This window comes from Mixophyes fleayi, chromosome 1 (assembly GCF_038048845.1).
Source record: "Mixophyes fleayi isolate aMixFle1 chromosome 1, aMixFle1.hap1, whole genome shotgun sequence".
Taxonomy (NCBI): Eukaryota; Metazoa; Chordata; class Amphibia; order Anura; family Limnodynastidae; genus Mixophyes; species Mixophyes fleayi.
In genome coordinates this window covers 417,137,779-417,154,657 of record NC_134402.1, presented here as the reverse complement: position 1 = coordinate 417,154,657, position 16,879 = coordinate 417,137,779, and the positions used below count along the sequence as shown (strand labels likewise).

Below are 16,879 nucleotides of genomic sequence, written 5' to 3'. Positions count from 1 at the left end.
CTTAGGAACAGAAACAGCCGAGGAGCATAAAAAGCACAAAATCAGCAGGAACAATATCTCCTGTGCTGTGACACTGAAGAGCTGGAGACACAGGATGAGAGAAAACAAGTTTTGATTAACATTTTCCTGACTTCTTTCCCTTGGGAATATATTAGCATAATGCAATATGAGCCATGAAGATGTAAGTGCAGCAGGTGTCAGCTTAAAATGCATTTTGAAAATTATACAACCCGAAAAAATAAGGTTTTGCTAAGTTCAGTGACAAGAGCAATATGGTAAATGTTTGTCTGTGAAGGGGATATATTATGCAGCAGATGGAGAAGATAAAAATGTCCATGACTTCACTGATCTTATCATACAGTAAATTGCACACAAGTGTAAATTCTGTCATTTCTTGTAAAACGCCGCCCACGTTACATCCAGATGTACAGCCTGTGCGACAGATTGTCGTCATCATTTGCAATGTGTGCAATACATCCCATTCATTAAATATATATGTATCTTGGAAGTCATAAGATATGCAAGACAGGGATTACTAGAGAAGGGTAACTCCCGTCATCTGATCAGCAGAAAATGTGGGAGGGGAAAAACCAGGGCTGGTATTGGTGAAAATGGAATCACTAATTCCATGCGGCTCCAATTCAGCAGTTGTGATATGAATGAGAAAAAAGGGAGATGTGAGGTGAACAGACGGCATTTTCAGCAGCCAATTCAGACCAAAGTAGCCTGAAATCCCTTCATGTATGATCCCAAAATGATTGCCCTGTGTTGAGGCTTGTGTATGGGAGCTTTAGAGGTAAATACAGTTCTCATCATCATTTATTTATATAGCACCACTACTTCCAAATCTCTGTACAGAGAACTCACTCACATCAGTCCCTGCTCCATTGGAGCTTACAGTCTAAATTCCCTAATATACACACACACAGACACAGAGAGAGCGAGAGAGAGACTGTGGTCAATTTTGATAGCAGCCAATTAACCTACTAGTGTGGTTTTTTTTTTTTAGGAGTGTGAGGGGAAACCGGAGCACTCAGAGGAAACTACGCAAACACGGGGAAAACAAACCCCACACAGATAAGGCCATGGTCGGGAATTGAACTCATGACCTAAGTGCTGTGAGGCAGAATTGCTAACCACTAAGCCACGTGCTGCCCCCCTGAAACATGAAAGATAATAATCTTAAATCCCCTTGTGGATACTGTGAATTTTATAACAGAGCTGGTAAGTAAAACAGGTAAGGGCACACAGAAGATAGGAGCACCCCACTGACCATCAAGACTCTGGTATAAGGTGCACAATAAAATACAGCGATCTGACCAACTATGAATTCATGCTCATGTGAATTTACTGGATTTGTGTGATTAAAAACAGATCACAAAGACAAAATAGATGATGCACTACTATAGAAAGGTGTTGATTGTGTACGTAGCAAATACTTCCTGCTGAAAAATATAACAGTAATAAGAGAAAAGTAAAATATAAATAAAAATAATAATAATAAAAAAAATTATCAAACAACACTGACCATTACGAGGGGTTTCACAGGAATATAAGCGTGGGCGGTCTCGGAGGCTTCATCAGACCAACGTGGGAATGGAAGAGGCTCCAGTGTTTTCTGAGGTCTTTTGGGGTATGGTTTAAGTGGTGAAGTCGGTGGAAATCTGCAAATAAAGCCAACATACCAGGGAATTGTACATCATACTATAAACAGCAAGATTATCCCAATGATCAGTTTAGATTAGATGAATAATTTTTTTTTTGAATGAATGAATATATTTTTGGGGGGGTACGTGTAAAAGTCTATTCACTATTACTATAATAGTTTTATACATGTATCTAGCATAAATCATTAAAAGGAGACAGTGGAGGACATCCACTAAAGTGGACTAGTCATACAGGATGCTGGTAGTCTTAAAACAAATTGGCACAACATTGCCCTACGTAAGTATGGAAAGAGGGGTGAACAAAATAATGTTGAAAACAGCAGCCAGTCATCCAAATATATACTGTATCTATTGGATTTTTATTCTAGTGGCTGAAATATATATTATACTATATTTCACATTGCAGGCAAACTTAATCTTGCCACAAGCAATTGCCATTTGTTATCAGCCAGGCTTCGTCATCATAGGCTTAGTAAAGCTGAATACAATGTTCTTCAATGGTCTTGCTTACATGAAGTCTGGGATGCACACAAAAAATAACCTCAAATTTATTCAATACCAAAAGCTCTCAAATCTGTTACGTATACATCTGTTAATATTATTACTAAGTCATTTATACAAAGCATCTGGTTTAGTTGAATTCTCTGCTACTGCTCAAGAAACGTAATACCCATCTAAAACAATAGAGAAACACTGTATTTGTATTTTATTACCTTATAGTACGGGGCAGTGATACATATAAGATATGGGAACATACACGTGTACGTTTTCGACATTGAAAAACAAAGTAACAAAAAAAAAACACATTCCTAGTGGAACACTATGAAGTAATGTCAAACAGACAGGTGTTATCCTTGTTTCTAATGAGGGCAATAATCAACCCAAAGTCAGTTTGACCTGTATTACATTATTTGAATGTGTATTGTGTGTTTTACAATCTAAAACAAAAAAAAAAAAAAAGACAAGTGTAATGTAATTGTAGCAGTATACCTTAATTATAATGAAAAATGATTACACTTCCATTTTTCTAGATTAACAAATATGAGTATTATATACTCACATTTACAGCCATAATAGAGCGGACCTCCTGTATACACTGTAAAACTACACATGCTACTTTTTGATATTAAAATTGGATTTTTAAATTATATTCTCCCTTAATAATGTCTCACTGTGAAAAACCTTGGAGTTACACTGCAATAAAACTTTGGCAGTGAAAGGAAACATACGGCCTGGAGGAAAAGGCTTTAAAATCATGGGTACACCCTAAGCTACCGTAGTTATCTGCACTGACAGTCTGATCACTGTACTGTACAGTAAATCAGTGTTCTGTGCTCACTAAACGCAGAATGCACCAAAAGCAGCATCTGGTGTGTTCTACGTGTATCCTAAGGATAGCGAGTGTTCTCCAGCGAGGAGGACAATTATCATAGGGGCAAATTCATTAACATTCCCTCCATTGATGGGGGCAAGGCTGATATTTTTATGGCCGGTTATTGCAGCCATAGAAAATAAATCACTAATCTCAAATATATAAAATATATGTTTGAGTGTTAATCAGCTGTCCTGGTGATGCTTGCTGAGTGATAAGAGTTATCTCACCGCTTAGCTGGACAGTTTCTGTAGTTTTGCGCATGAGTGAGCCAGCTTCTCAGGCTTGGGCTATCCATTCTGTTAATGTAAAACGGTAATAAACATTGTCTAGCTAGTGTGTATACAGTCTTATTTTTCCCGTGTGTCCGTGTGGTAGGGAATATAGATTGTAAGCTCCACTGGGGAAGGGACTGATGTGAATGATTAAATATTTTCTATAAAGTGCTGAGTAACATGTAGGTGCTATATAAAAAAAAAAATTATACTGAACATAAGTTCATGTAAAATCATTTCAAACGTGAATGGAGGTGGACTAGTAGGTTTAAGTCCACTTTGAGGTCTAATAATTAACATTACACTTTCAGAAAAACAGAAACAGTTTAACTCCTGGGGACAAAGGTCAGCAGGTCGACGAACAATAACATTCTACTAGCTTTATACACACAAGGCAACAACTGCATTAATCTAAACCTTTATAGGAAACATTTTAAAACCCATACACAAGTGTAGGACCATTAAGATGCCACCTCAGATCATATGAAGATAAGATCAGCTGAATAAGCAATGTTATTCCTGTGGTTACTTGTCTCCATGCAGGCCTGGACAAATTTATCTGAAGGTTAAGAGCCAAGTTGAAAATTTGGAGCAGCTATCTTGTAATAAATGGTTAGTAAATGCCTCCTGCATAGTACATCCAGCTAGCATCCACCAATGTATACCAACACCCCCACAGTGCCCACTAGCAAGCCAATTTGTCCGCAGTATATTAGTAACCATGCCATTACATATCTGCCTGGTGCCTAAAATATTAGCATACCAGCCAGTGCCTCCTGAAGCTGCCCCTGACCACATGATCAGCACAACAGAGAACCTTCCTTCATTTTGACGGCAGCTGCCACTTAAGCTGGGTACTACAGGTTTTTCAGCCAATTATCGTGCCAATCACACGATATAACTCTTAGGTCCAATAGTGCATTAGTGTGTACGCTCCAACGATCATGTTTTAGAGTACCAAAGCACATCATATTGTTCAATTGATCGTTACAGAAATCGCATCTGCAGTAATTTTCTGTAGTGAGTACCCAGCTTAAAAGAAAGCTATTCAGCACTGGATTCATATGATGAAGCACAACAAACACAGTTTCACAATACGGCCCACGGGTGCCAACTAGCTGTTCTTAAGTATCAGAAGAGGCTATGAGCAGCTACCAGTTATCACTGCAAATTAGAACCTGTACAGAGATTTATTTTTTAGCCGCTGGTCCAACCACTATTCGTCCAGCATTATTACCATGGAGTAACATTTTCATATTCAACTGCAGTAAGTACCTGAATTCATTTGTTCAGGAAATGTACATTTTTTCCTCAGGCCTCCCAGCAGATTGCCAATGCCAACTCCATGGGATCATTAGTATTGTTCCAATTTCATGCACATTAGTTTGTGAGGTTTGCAGTGTATATAGACAACTACTCTGTTATAATCTTACCAAAGTAGTTCAGGTGTGTGAATACTTTTTTTGTTTTTATGTTTATTGTTATGTTTTGTTGTTTTTTTGTTGGGTTCCTTACCCACTATGTACCCCTCCTTCCCAACTTAATTTCTCTCCCTTCCCCTCCTTTTGTACCCTTACTTAAAATTCTTACAAAACTTTAAAAAAAAAAAAATTCAGTAAAAAAAGAAATGTATATTTTTTAATGTTATTTTCCCTTTTAGTGTGTCTCCACCTTAAAAACAGTGGCATTGTATGCAAATGACAGGGAGGAGGGTGCGACCGCTTACGTGTGGGAAACAAGCAGCCCATGCCAATGAGGAGCGTTAGTACACCTCACCTGTAAAGGCTATTATTATCTTCAAAATCTTCTTTCCCCCATCTTCCTTTCACATCCTCAATGACGTGGTTCTTCTGAAACTTCTTCAAGAGCTGGATGGTCTGACTGCGAGTTACTTCTGGTCCAAAGTTTTGGCTACACTGGAGCAGCTCATGCAACCAATCTACAGCGTCTGATGCAGTGAAACACCGGTCATAGGTTTTAAAATGCACTCGGTGCCTCCTCTGGGGCATTCCAGCACGGAACAGTTCAATCGTTTCATTCCACTACAAATCAAAATAAACAAGACTGTTAAAGCTCCCCATCTACGTCACAAGGTACAGGAGAACTGAGGACACTGACATAAGTAGTTACCAGAAAATAACATTTCATTGCTGCCATTTTCCAATCTAGACCTTCTTATGGCAAGTTACACCGTGATTGTCCCAAGACACATAGACAAAAAAGGAGATTCCAATCTTTACACGTCTTAAAGACATTTATTAAAAACTTGGGCCTCCATTTATATAGCTACAATGCAGAACTGAAAGCTATTCACGATTATCTAGTTAGGGCTTTAATTTACACAAATCATACCAGACCGTGATATATTTACATGACTGGAACAGATACATTAAATGGGTCCCTTGACATCCCTTATATATAATAAAATATCTGTAATATTCTGTGTATACTACAGAAAAAACAAATATTGCAATTGTGGTCATTCTTAAATACTCAACCAATGGCACGTTCACACAAGTGCAGTGATCTCCCAAGCAATTTTTAGTTGCCACCCGGCTCTTGGAGCCCAACAGAGTCCTGTTATAATAGAATAAATCATTGTTTCTCCAATTACAACAGGCACTATGTGAGCACTACATCCAAAAGTGTGTGTGAGACCACTGATCACCAGTCCTGGCAGGTGTGGGCAATAACCTCCAACAATATTATTACAAATTTTTACTGAAGTCAATTCTCCAGTTGCAATTTTTTTTTTTTTCCCTCTCTCCACATCAAAAAAACTGCAGGAGAAATATCATAAAACAGAGATCCACAAATACAAGGTCATCAATGCTGTACATAGCAGTGAAACACACGAAAATGTATATTGCATGAACTAATTTACATTTGCTGCCCCCCAAGTCCTGCTGCATGAAACAGCTGCCTCAGTCTCCTACAAGGATGAATTGGACTACATTCACCGCATACTATTAATGCCACAAATAAGAGGAAAACGCTATCAATAAAGGACATTATACCACATAAATTACATTTTTTCGTCCCTGTACTAAGCCTATGTTGGCACTATTAGGCTCATCACCTTACAACTTCAATATCGATCATTTTTCTGTGCATGACTAACAGAAATCATAGACAATCATGTTTTCATAAAATATCTTTGTTTTTATTAAATCCAATGTCTAGAACGCACAGTAGTATCTGGAAAGTGGTGCAACGTCGGGGGGGAGCGCATTTTCATTTATTTACTGAAAAGAAAGAAAAAAAATAAAAAATTAGTGCAAAATGTTTATAAGAAGGGATGGACATACCGTACTGGATAACTGCCAGTCTCCTGATAAGTATGGTATCCCATTTGCATGGGTTGACTTTGCCTATTTGTAGTCCGGGCACCCCTACTCAATTTGTAAAGAGGAGACCTCCCACTTAAGCGTGACCTTCCCCCACTTTTGCTTAAAGTAATGTTCATTTTTAAATAATTCTTAAAAAAAAATAATAGCCAGAAGTTAGTTTGACAGAAAAAAGTTGTTGTTTTAACATAACCCCCCCTTGCATGCAACCCAAAAATAACAGTAAATCATGATTCATTTCCGATTGCTTTTTCGTAGTGTCCACAAGATCACATTTTCTCCTTTTAAGAGAGAAAAGGAAACATGAAATCTCTCACCGTGAAATGAGGTTGAGCCATGAATACTAAAGATTTCTCCACAAACTGGTTTCTGTAACACATTGCACACCTCCTGTACCTATTGTTAATTTGTTAACTAGCAGCCTGTGAAAGTGACCCCCTGCGGCTACAGTACCACCAGAAACAACCGTACAGTGAGCAGTTACCACCATACATTTTCCACATTGGCACACTAGCCGCATGTCAAGGGCAGCCCTGTTCTAAAGCTAGGTAAACCCTACAAGGTTTTTGTCCAATAATCGGCTCAATCAGCCGACATACGACCGCTCGTTCAAAAGTCGGGTCAGTGTGTGTAGTGACACGATGGTTGAAATGGACGATTGTCGCCTCATTTAGTTGCACCGTTAAATGTTTTCGTTCCAATCTCGTTTCCGTTGTGTAGTGTGTATAAATTTCCGACCGATCCACGACAATCCTCCGATACTTCCTCGACCTGGGGGGCGTGTGTATATAAATTAGCGATGCCTGTACCAGTACCAAGTGGTGCGGTATCCGCACATCACAGGCTTGTGTTTTGTATTCATGTGTATTGCACCTGTCTGGCTGCAGACCATTACACTTGTATAAAGCACGTGTGTTATAACCCTTTGCATCTATATTAGGAATAGATTCACATTTACCCTTTATAAACTTTAACCTTTAGAAACTATTCAACTTATAAAGTCATATTAACCTTTATTAACTAATATTTGTAAAATACCAAGAATAAATCACAGTGTTGATGCAACAGTTTTATTGCAGGTAAAAAAAAAAGTAAAAAAAAAATTTGAATTGTAGAATATGACACGTGAAAAATACTAATGTCTTTGGTATATCGTTACATGCCCTGCAAATGTTGCTTCAGTGTGTACGAAATTGCAATCATTGCTCACGACAACATGGCTGTAAAAAGTCGCTAAAGAGACGTCCGCTCTTCCATTTATCGTCTAAAACAAGGCTAGTGTGTATGCAGTCCATGGACCGAGCGATCGGACCATCGATCGGATGTAAAAATCGATCGGCATAAAAAGCTGGTGGAAAATTCTGTAGTGTGTACCCAGCTTAATAGCAGCATGGAAATAATGTTATATTCATTTTACCTGCTGCTTTTCTCCTCTTGGTCTTTACCAAACACTTATTTTTCACAGGTACAACCAAAGAGGAGGGTAGTATTATTATTATTATTATTATTATTGTTTATTTGTAAGGCGCCATAAGGTTTCCGCAGCGCCGTACACGGTACAAACAGTGAACTATACAGAGTAAAACAGTACAGAACAATAAACACAAAGTACCAGTACTTCAGAAACTCCAGGCAGGCAAATACAGTATAGACGGAGGGAAGAACAGGTATGGAGACAGGAGGGAAGATGGGCCCTGCTCATACGAGCTTACATCCTAAGGGAGGGTAGTATTGGATAAAGAAACATTAGCATGTGTTGTGCCTAATTTTTAGTTTGGGGCATATTAACTTTGAATGTCAAGGCGTCAACAACGATAAATGCAGCCCTGGCTCGTTGCAAAGTAATAACCCTAAACATGTTATGTGTCAGATGTCGTTGTGGAAGAGCAAATATTAATGGTTCAATAAGATATCCAGTTTCAATAGAAATAGTCTGGGACTTCTGCCAAAGTGAATTCAGTGATTGTGTAAACTGCCGGTGAATATAGAACTACAGGTTCTTTGGAATGGATTTGTAGTAAAATACAGGGATATGTGTCCATCCATATAACAAGACTAGGATGATGGGGGTTTGTTTGTGCAAGGTCATTTCAGTCATCAAACCAGTAGCAGAAATGTCGAGGTGGCAACGGAAACACCATCGCCTCTTTCACGCAAACTAAAATGATCAGATTGTAGCAGTGTGATTTGAACTATAAAATAAAAAAATCGGTTACATCAGAGACTTTTATATCAAGCACCAAGGTTTGAGCCACTAATATACAGCAGCATAAAACATTTTATTATTATTAGATTTGTAAGGTGCCACAGTACTCCACAATACTGTACAGTAGGGAAAACAGGACATACATAGAATAAAGGACATACAAGGTAGACAAAATAAGTGCAGGCATGAAAACAAAGGGTAAAGAGGACCTTGCTCATTAGAGAGGTAATATTCTAACTGGAAGAGGGCACAGCTGAAACAAAAGGAGTAAGTGTGTCACAGAGAGGAGAGGAGAGGAGCTATAAATGGTGTATCAGTGAGAATAGTATCATCAGGATACTTTTGTTTTTATATATAAACAGAGATTGTTTTTTTAGAGAAGATCTAAAGATTTGAAAGCTGTTGGAAAGCCTGAATGGGCGTGATAGGGAATTCCTTAAAGTGGGGAGAGCAGCACGGGAGAAGTCTTGTAGGTGGCGGTGAGATAGATCTAACAGGGCGGGAGGGAGAGTATTTTGATATGGGATTTGAGATGTATGCAGGGGTAGTGAGTGAGGGATCTGCAAAGGGGTGCAGCAGATGTGGGATAGGAAAATCAGTCTTGCAGCTATGAAGGGCGTACCTGTGGGTTGGGGGTCCGATGGGTTCCTCCGATCCCGTGGCACTGTTCCCTTCTTCGCCAGGGCGGTGAGCTAATAAGGGCTCACCTTCCAGCCGTTAAAACGTTTGGCGCTGCCAGCTATTTTAGTCGGCGTGCGCGCCACCATTGGCAGTTCGACGGAGAGAGACAGAAGAGGATGTCGGAGAAGAGACAGCGTGACGAACAGAAGACGATCATGCGGACAAGCACAAAAGAGAGAAGATGCCGCGGAAGAGGGAACAGAGGCAGAGAGCCCTTGTCAGGGCTAACAGCTATTCTGCTCCCTGAAGACCCAGAGGGAGAGCACTGAGGCGGCGGCAGACGGGGAAATCCCTGGAGAAGATCCCCGAAGACTTGGGAGCCAGGTAGGGCCCTTCTGGGCACCACCATTCTGCCGGGCCCCCGCCCACACTCCTCACATCAAAGGGCACAAGGCCCTGCTGCAATTCAGGCATTAGGCCCGTGAGCCAGATAGGGGGGGCACAAGGCCTCGGCACAGTTATCAGGAGGTTGCAGAAGACAAGACGGGAGATGATGAGAGAGTGGATAAGAATTTTGGTAGCATATTGAGTAAGAGAAGGGTGTATTCTGGCAATGTCTTTAAGGTGGAATTAACAGGACTGGGAGAAAGTCTGGATGTGAGGAATAAAGCAGACGGTGGAGTCAAGTGCGACACCAAGGCAGCGGGCTTGGGAGACTGCGACATTGTACAATTTTAATATCAGCATTTTCCTGCCCCAGATTGCCTGGTGCCCAAGACAGCAGCCTCATACAACAGGGACCAGGCAAGCAAAAGAAAAAGAGCCAGGAACATTTAAAACATTAGAAAGGAATTTTTGAGACTTTAGTCCAATTTTGTGCCCCAAAATATTTAACGAACATAAGAGATGCCATGATGTTAGGAGCAGAGCTCAACATTACTCTTCTCTTAAAGAGGATGCAGCCCGCAAATTTAGCAGAGCAATAACAAAACTACAGAGATACTTTAAAAGTTATTGATTACAGTATATTTAAGAACATAAATTAATTTACATAGTAAATAACCTTATACAATGCAGTAGAGTGTGGTAATAAAGTGCACACAGACTAATGATGGTCAGCATATCTGCTAGTGACTATATCTGTCTCATGATTACAATATAACACAAGACAGATTTACACTGAAACCACATTAACCAAGAGAACAACTTAAGTGTTATGTAATATACACAGACATGTTACTAACCAAAACAAACGATCGCTGAGACAACAGCGTTTTACCAGTTGGCCAAGTGTAACACTCCATCAGAAAGCGCTCTAATGTAAACACACACTTCTTGCTTATATACTACAGAATCACTACATACATGTGCACACCATAATGCACGGGTATTGTCAAATTCAAAAGTATATCTCGATACTGACTAAATATGTTGCCTTGTTCTACAAAATGCAGACTACTTTATTAACCTTAATTTAGGTGTCACAATCATATCCTTATTTGAAGTTTTCAAAGAAAGCAATGTGGTTTACATAAGGATATCAGGTCCACTTTAGTCTTTATTGTTCAATATATAATGGACTGCAGTCTCAAACAAAAAAAGAATGAGTAACTTTCTTCAGTAACGCGCAATCACACCAAACAAAACAAAACAAAAAAAAAAAGATTTCTCCCTCCCACAATAGTCTGGTCCTGTAGAAGCCTGACATTATGCGATGTAGCTCAGTCTCTGCCTGGGATCAGGTGTCCCACCCTGAAGTGAGCAACAGTAGGGCTCTCAGCGCACCCACCCCTCCTATAGGTAGTAGAAGGGGCATGTTTGAAACTGTGCAGATCTAGAAACATTTTTAGAAAGCAGAGTTTACATTTAAAGTGTCCGTGTCACACATCTGAGGAAACAAGACAAAACATGCTTTAGAAGCGATCAACAGTTTGCTTTTGTTCTCGTCATTTGAACAGCATGAAGGTGGTGCCACTGCACCAGATAACGTGACTCTCACATGCCTTTAATAAAGGATAATATGCAAGGAGGGACCCATCATCTAGAAACAAAAACTATATGTTTCCTTTCATGTGCAAAGTGCACATTTCAAGATTGGGCAAACACAAATTGTATTTCTGTGCTATTAATGCCTTAAGGGCTTCTTGTGATAGGAGACTTACTGGAGCCTGTAGCAACAAGTGCGGGTATCCTGTAACATCCACAACCAGGAAAACTGCATAAATTGTATGGACCTGTCTATAATCACAGACTGTCAGATATCAAGTGACAGCTAATGTTTGCAGCAATGGTCAGTTGTGTTTATATTAGTGGTTGTGCCTAAAATATAACGGCAGAGTCAACTTTTAGATTGAAAAGAGTGTCTTGGTAACATGGAGGACACAACAGATAACGGAAATCACAGACTGGACATTCGTTAGAAGATTCACTGGAGTGCTGAAAGTGTGTGTCGCACCAACTCCTAATTTTGAGACATTACTTAAATAATAATAATAAAACTATTACAATTGTTTTGTAGATTTTATTTTTTTGTTGCAGTAAGCCCACGTCCAGCCAGCTAGCATTGGCTTCCCATGCCGTGGCACCCCCCACAATTGCAGAAGACATTCACTCCAACCTGCGCCTGTATTCCCATGGTGCAGGCTTGTCCAATCACCTACATCAACATGCATCTGAAGGAGTGTTTAAACTGCATGCCTAACTACTGGACTTAGTGCTGGGAGCAGCACACTTAGTCTGCCAGTGGCCATCCACCAGAGGTACACAAGAATCCAGAAAAAGTGTCAAAGAATTTACCACAATCTGATGTAGGGTCAACAAGCTTAAGAAATGGCCAGTTCTAAGGGATCGCAAACAATGAGCAGTGCAGCAATAACTCCGTAAGATTGTGTTAAAAAAAAAATCCAAAATCCTGAAATATTATCGTGTACAGCAGGTCAATCATAAAATAATAGTGGTTTCTAGTGGTCACTAGGAGAGACTCCGAAAACTTTAAGTATAGAAACATACTGGTAGGTTAATTGGCTGCTAACAAATTGACCCTAGTCTGTGTCTGTCTGTGTCTCTGTCTCTCTGTCATTTTCTCTGCCTGTCTGTCTCAGGGAATTTAGACTGCAAGCCTCAATGGGGCAGGGACTGATGCGAGCTCTCTGTACAGCACTGCAGAATTAGTGGCGCTATATAAATAAATGGTAATAATAATAATAATAATAATAATAATAATAATAATAATAATAATAAAGACAGACTGACAGATTATCTGTAATAAACCAGGAACTGGCTAAACATCAGCTACATGAAGGCTACTCACAGATCACCATGTAAAGTAGCCCTACTGCTAACAATATTTGCTCTTTGACACCTCTGAAAGAAGATTATGTATGCAATTGGAACTGAATAAATTAAGAAAAGGGAAGTACTAATGCTCATGTGATTTTGTCACTATGGGAGAAGTAGCTAATTCAGGAACAAATACACAATGCATCCAAAACTAACCACCTATGTCACAAGAATATGCCCCTGTGATATCCAACAAACAATAAGATGTGATCATTCTGACGAGCCACATAATGGAACCATAGTGATATAACTTTAAAACCAAATATATTATTTTCACCAAACGTAGAAGACGCATATAACACACGTTAGAACTTGCAATCGTTAATACAATCATTGGCCACAAAGAGAATGGGAGCTCAAAAATAAAGTAAGCTCTGACATCTTTGGGGTGGGGTTTTACTTATAAGCACATGCTACAACTCCAGCTCATATTAAGAAATCATTGGTCATAACAGAGATGCTCAGTGCTCATGTGATGCTGACACACGAAAAATCCCTAGGCAGCCACATCTGACACAGAGGTCACGAAATTAAAAAAAAAGTCAGTCTACCACAATGTACTTATTTGTATATGTTTTCATAACACTGCGATGCTACAATTCACTACACACGTTTAAACCATAGTAAATTATAGATTTATACATACACACAGTGGTCAAAATGGGGGTATATACGGTGGTATACCATCAGGCGCGGGTTGGCAAATGTCAGCCCGGGGGGCGCACACACGGCCTCATCACATGACAGGCGATGCATCGCCTCTCATGTGATGCGGTCGCCTGTGCGCTTACGCGGCCGCATCACTTGTTTGGTGATGCGGCTGCAGGTAAATATTAAAGAAAGCGTGCATTCACGTGGGGGGGGGGGGGGGCGGCCCGAACAGGGGTCAGACAGAGCGGCCCGGGGGACCGATGCCCCCCTGCCCATGTATACCATACCACCACTTCTCCTACCATCTTCCTTGTAAAAGTATCAAATTCCAGTCCCTTACATTCCCATTACAATTATAATACTGCCACTTATACATTTCCACTACTGCATACACAGCAATACATTTCTTACATACACCTTTCTCAAAAACATCTAATTTCATTGGGTTTCAGATATGTACTAGATTTAAACTATTTGCAGCACACTTAGGGACCCTGTGGCTCACCATTAGCTGTGGAATTACAAGTCCCAATAAACTATGCCAGCCATGCTGGGACTTGTAGTTCCACAAAAGCTGGAGACCACCTTCTGTGTACCTTTATATGTCACTTACTTTAAAATAACTTCAATATTGTTTTAAAGCTTATATTCACATGGCTGCCTCATTTGCAAAAAAAAAAAAAAGTTATTGATCTTTCACCAACTAACTTCCTGCTTACAGAACAAGTTAGCAGTGGGTAGCAGCTAGTTATAATAAGTGGGTTACATTAGTATCAGTGGGGACATTATAACCTGTATAATAATCACTACATGGCTGCAGAAGTGCAGCACAGATACGTATAGTCTAGAAGGCTAAGTGCCCGGATGACGCCGCTCTCACCAGCTTGGTCGCTCGGTACGGGCCCGGCCCTAGGATACGATGCTCCATGCCAGCGGCCGGGGGACAGCAGCGCGGTGCGGCCGCCTCTCCGGAGTCTCTCCGTCTCCAGGAGACGAGCACAGTTTGAATCTTGTACCTGTAGGATGCCGGCCGCCCATTGGCGGAGTGTGCACCACGTGATGTCTCTGGGGAGGGAGGGAGGTGGCCGCTGGGTGACTATAGGGATTTCCTCTGCTCTGATTGTTTGCACAACTCTGTAACTGTGGTGTCTGCATTACTGGGGCGGGGGTTATTATTACAGGATACTGGGGCTGGAGTTATTACAGGATACTGGGGCGGGGGTTATTACAAGATACTGGGGCTGGGGTTATTACAGGATTGGGGCCACAGGTACATGGCACGCTGAATGCCACACAGGGACTGAACACTGCACCTCATTTTGCTGAGAAGTCTAATAAGTCTATTACAGTCACTTTTCCATGCAGCAGTAGTGTCAGACTGTAGTAGATGATAGATAACAACTGACTCATTTACTGCAAACAAAACGTGCTGTTAGTGCTGAAAATTACTTCCTTTCATTATAGTGGCAAAATAACAACTTGCAAGTTGCATCCTGTTTGTACAGAAGGGACCTACATTAAAACAAGAATATTATTAATTGTATGTATTCCTGGTAAGATAAATACTGCTATTGGGATTAAAGTTATAATCTAGTTTGCCTTGTGTAAATACAGCAGAAAGAAGTTAAGCAGTAGTATGTTTTATATTTCTTTTATTCTATTTTGTTACATTGAGTTATATACGTGAATATTAAAAAGACAGAGGGGTAGATTTACTAAGCTGCGGGTTTGAAAAAGTGGGGATGTTGCCTATAGCAACCAATCAGATTCTAGCTGTCATTTTGTAGAAAGCACTAAATAAGTGAAAACTATAATCTGATTGGTTGCTATAGGCAACATCCCCACTTTTTTAAACCCGCAGCTTAGTAAATCTAGCCCAGAGACTTTTACTGCAACCTATTAATGAAAGCAATTTGCCTGAGGTAACCAGCCTACCTCTGGGGACATAAGATGCCCACCTGCCTTTCACATACCTCTCTGCAGATTTGATTTGGGTGGATCAGGAGTGACAGAGTCAACTGCATGAATGCAGTAATTTAAGCCATTTGGGACTGACCTTTCTTTCATTCATAGAAACCCAGCCGAAGACACCACCTGGCTATAACCACTAGTGCGAACAGATTTTACATTTATTTAAGTAAACCATCAAATGACACACTTTACTTATTTGTTAACACAGTACAACAACAGCTGAAAAATCTCTTCTCAATCTTTTTTCTGAAGCTGATCTTTTTTTCATCAGGGAACTTCCTTGGCAGATGGCAGAGTAAAACTAAAGTGACGGGGATGTGACAACCTGTGTTTGCACATTAGCTCTTGGATTTTCAACATTCCTTATTGTGGAAGCCTTATACATAACAGGTGCTAATAATTGTGCCGCTTCATATGTGCTATATAAATATTACTACTGATCATTATTGTTTCAGTGATGGAAGTATTGCTGTAGCTGTTATGGAGAATTATTCTGGGACATTTATTCCATATATATAACCCATAAGGCTGCATTCAACAGATTTATATACAGATGTGTAAATCCTCATATGAATATTTTCCAGCATATATTATACTACAGCTATGTGTTGTACTGGCTATTTAAAGATGAGATTATAGCTCACTGATCATTTAAAACTAAATAAAGTGAATATAACCCCATTTTATAAATATGTTATCTTCTTTTAGTTTTCTTGGGTCTCCAGCATAGTTCATAGCCCCGGACAGATCCATACGAAGATATTGTGACTTTATCCTGCTCACACAATCCTCGCCAGCTAGTTTAAAGTGGTAAACATAAGTAACTCCAATAGCTATCTGGGTGGGCAGCTTCAAAAGAAATCCAACATATAAATAGGACACATGCCTCCTAAACAGGGCCGTAACTAGGGCTATGCGACAGGGGCGACCGCCCAGGGTGAAGGGGGGCGCAATTTAGGAATATTTTAGGTTCATTTGCTTAAAATTGAGGGCTAGGGGGGCAGCATTTGTCTTTCTCGTACCAGGTGCTAGAATTCTAAGTTATGGCTCTGCTCCTAAATACATAGCTGTGAATATTTTCCTTGTTGCTGACAAAAGGCATTGCGTGCAGTTCTGTCAGTCAGGACACAGACAGAATCTTAGCATGTTGTTCATATTTTAAATGTTCACTGAAAAGAGTTTTTAATGTGCACAACATACAGAAAGGGTGTATCAAACCCAACATCCGGATCATATTGAGTAGTGTGAATAGAATTTCTTTTTACTGTTTAGTTTCTAACTTATCATATTTGTTAGGCAAGTGTGGCAGCAAGTTATAGCCAAGGATTATACACAACAAGTGAAGTGGTACTGTGCAGTACCAATTAATTAATTAATGTGCACTATTAATTAAGGGGACATTGGGTTTTTTAACAAAGTGCAGTAAAGCA

At 40.0% G+C, this 16,879-nt stretch overlaps 1 protein-coding gene across 1 annotated transcript in view; it reads right to left on the bottom strand.

Annotated features, from left to right (window-relative positions):
* Positions 1–14,502, bottom strand: part of DEPDC1B (DEP domain containing 1B) — a 33,971-nt gene extending 19,469 nt beyond the window's left edge. Inside the window, exons 1-3 of the mRNA XM_075183151.1 lie at positions 14,359–14,502; positions 5,091–5,356; positions 1,529–1,664 (exon numbers count right to left, since the gene is read on the bottom strand). Of these exons, the coding sequence (XP_075039252.1) occupies positions 1,529–1,664; positions 5,091–5,356; positions 14,359–14,406 (450 nt within the window). The 5' untranslated portion in view covers positions 14,407–14,502. The remainder of the gene's footprint in view (positions 1–1,528; positions 1,665–5,090; positions 5,357–14,358) is intronic.
* Between the last annotated feature and the right edge of the window lie 2,377 nt (positions 14,503–16,879).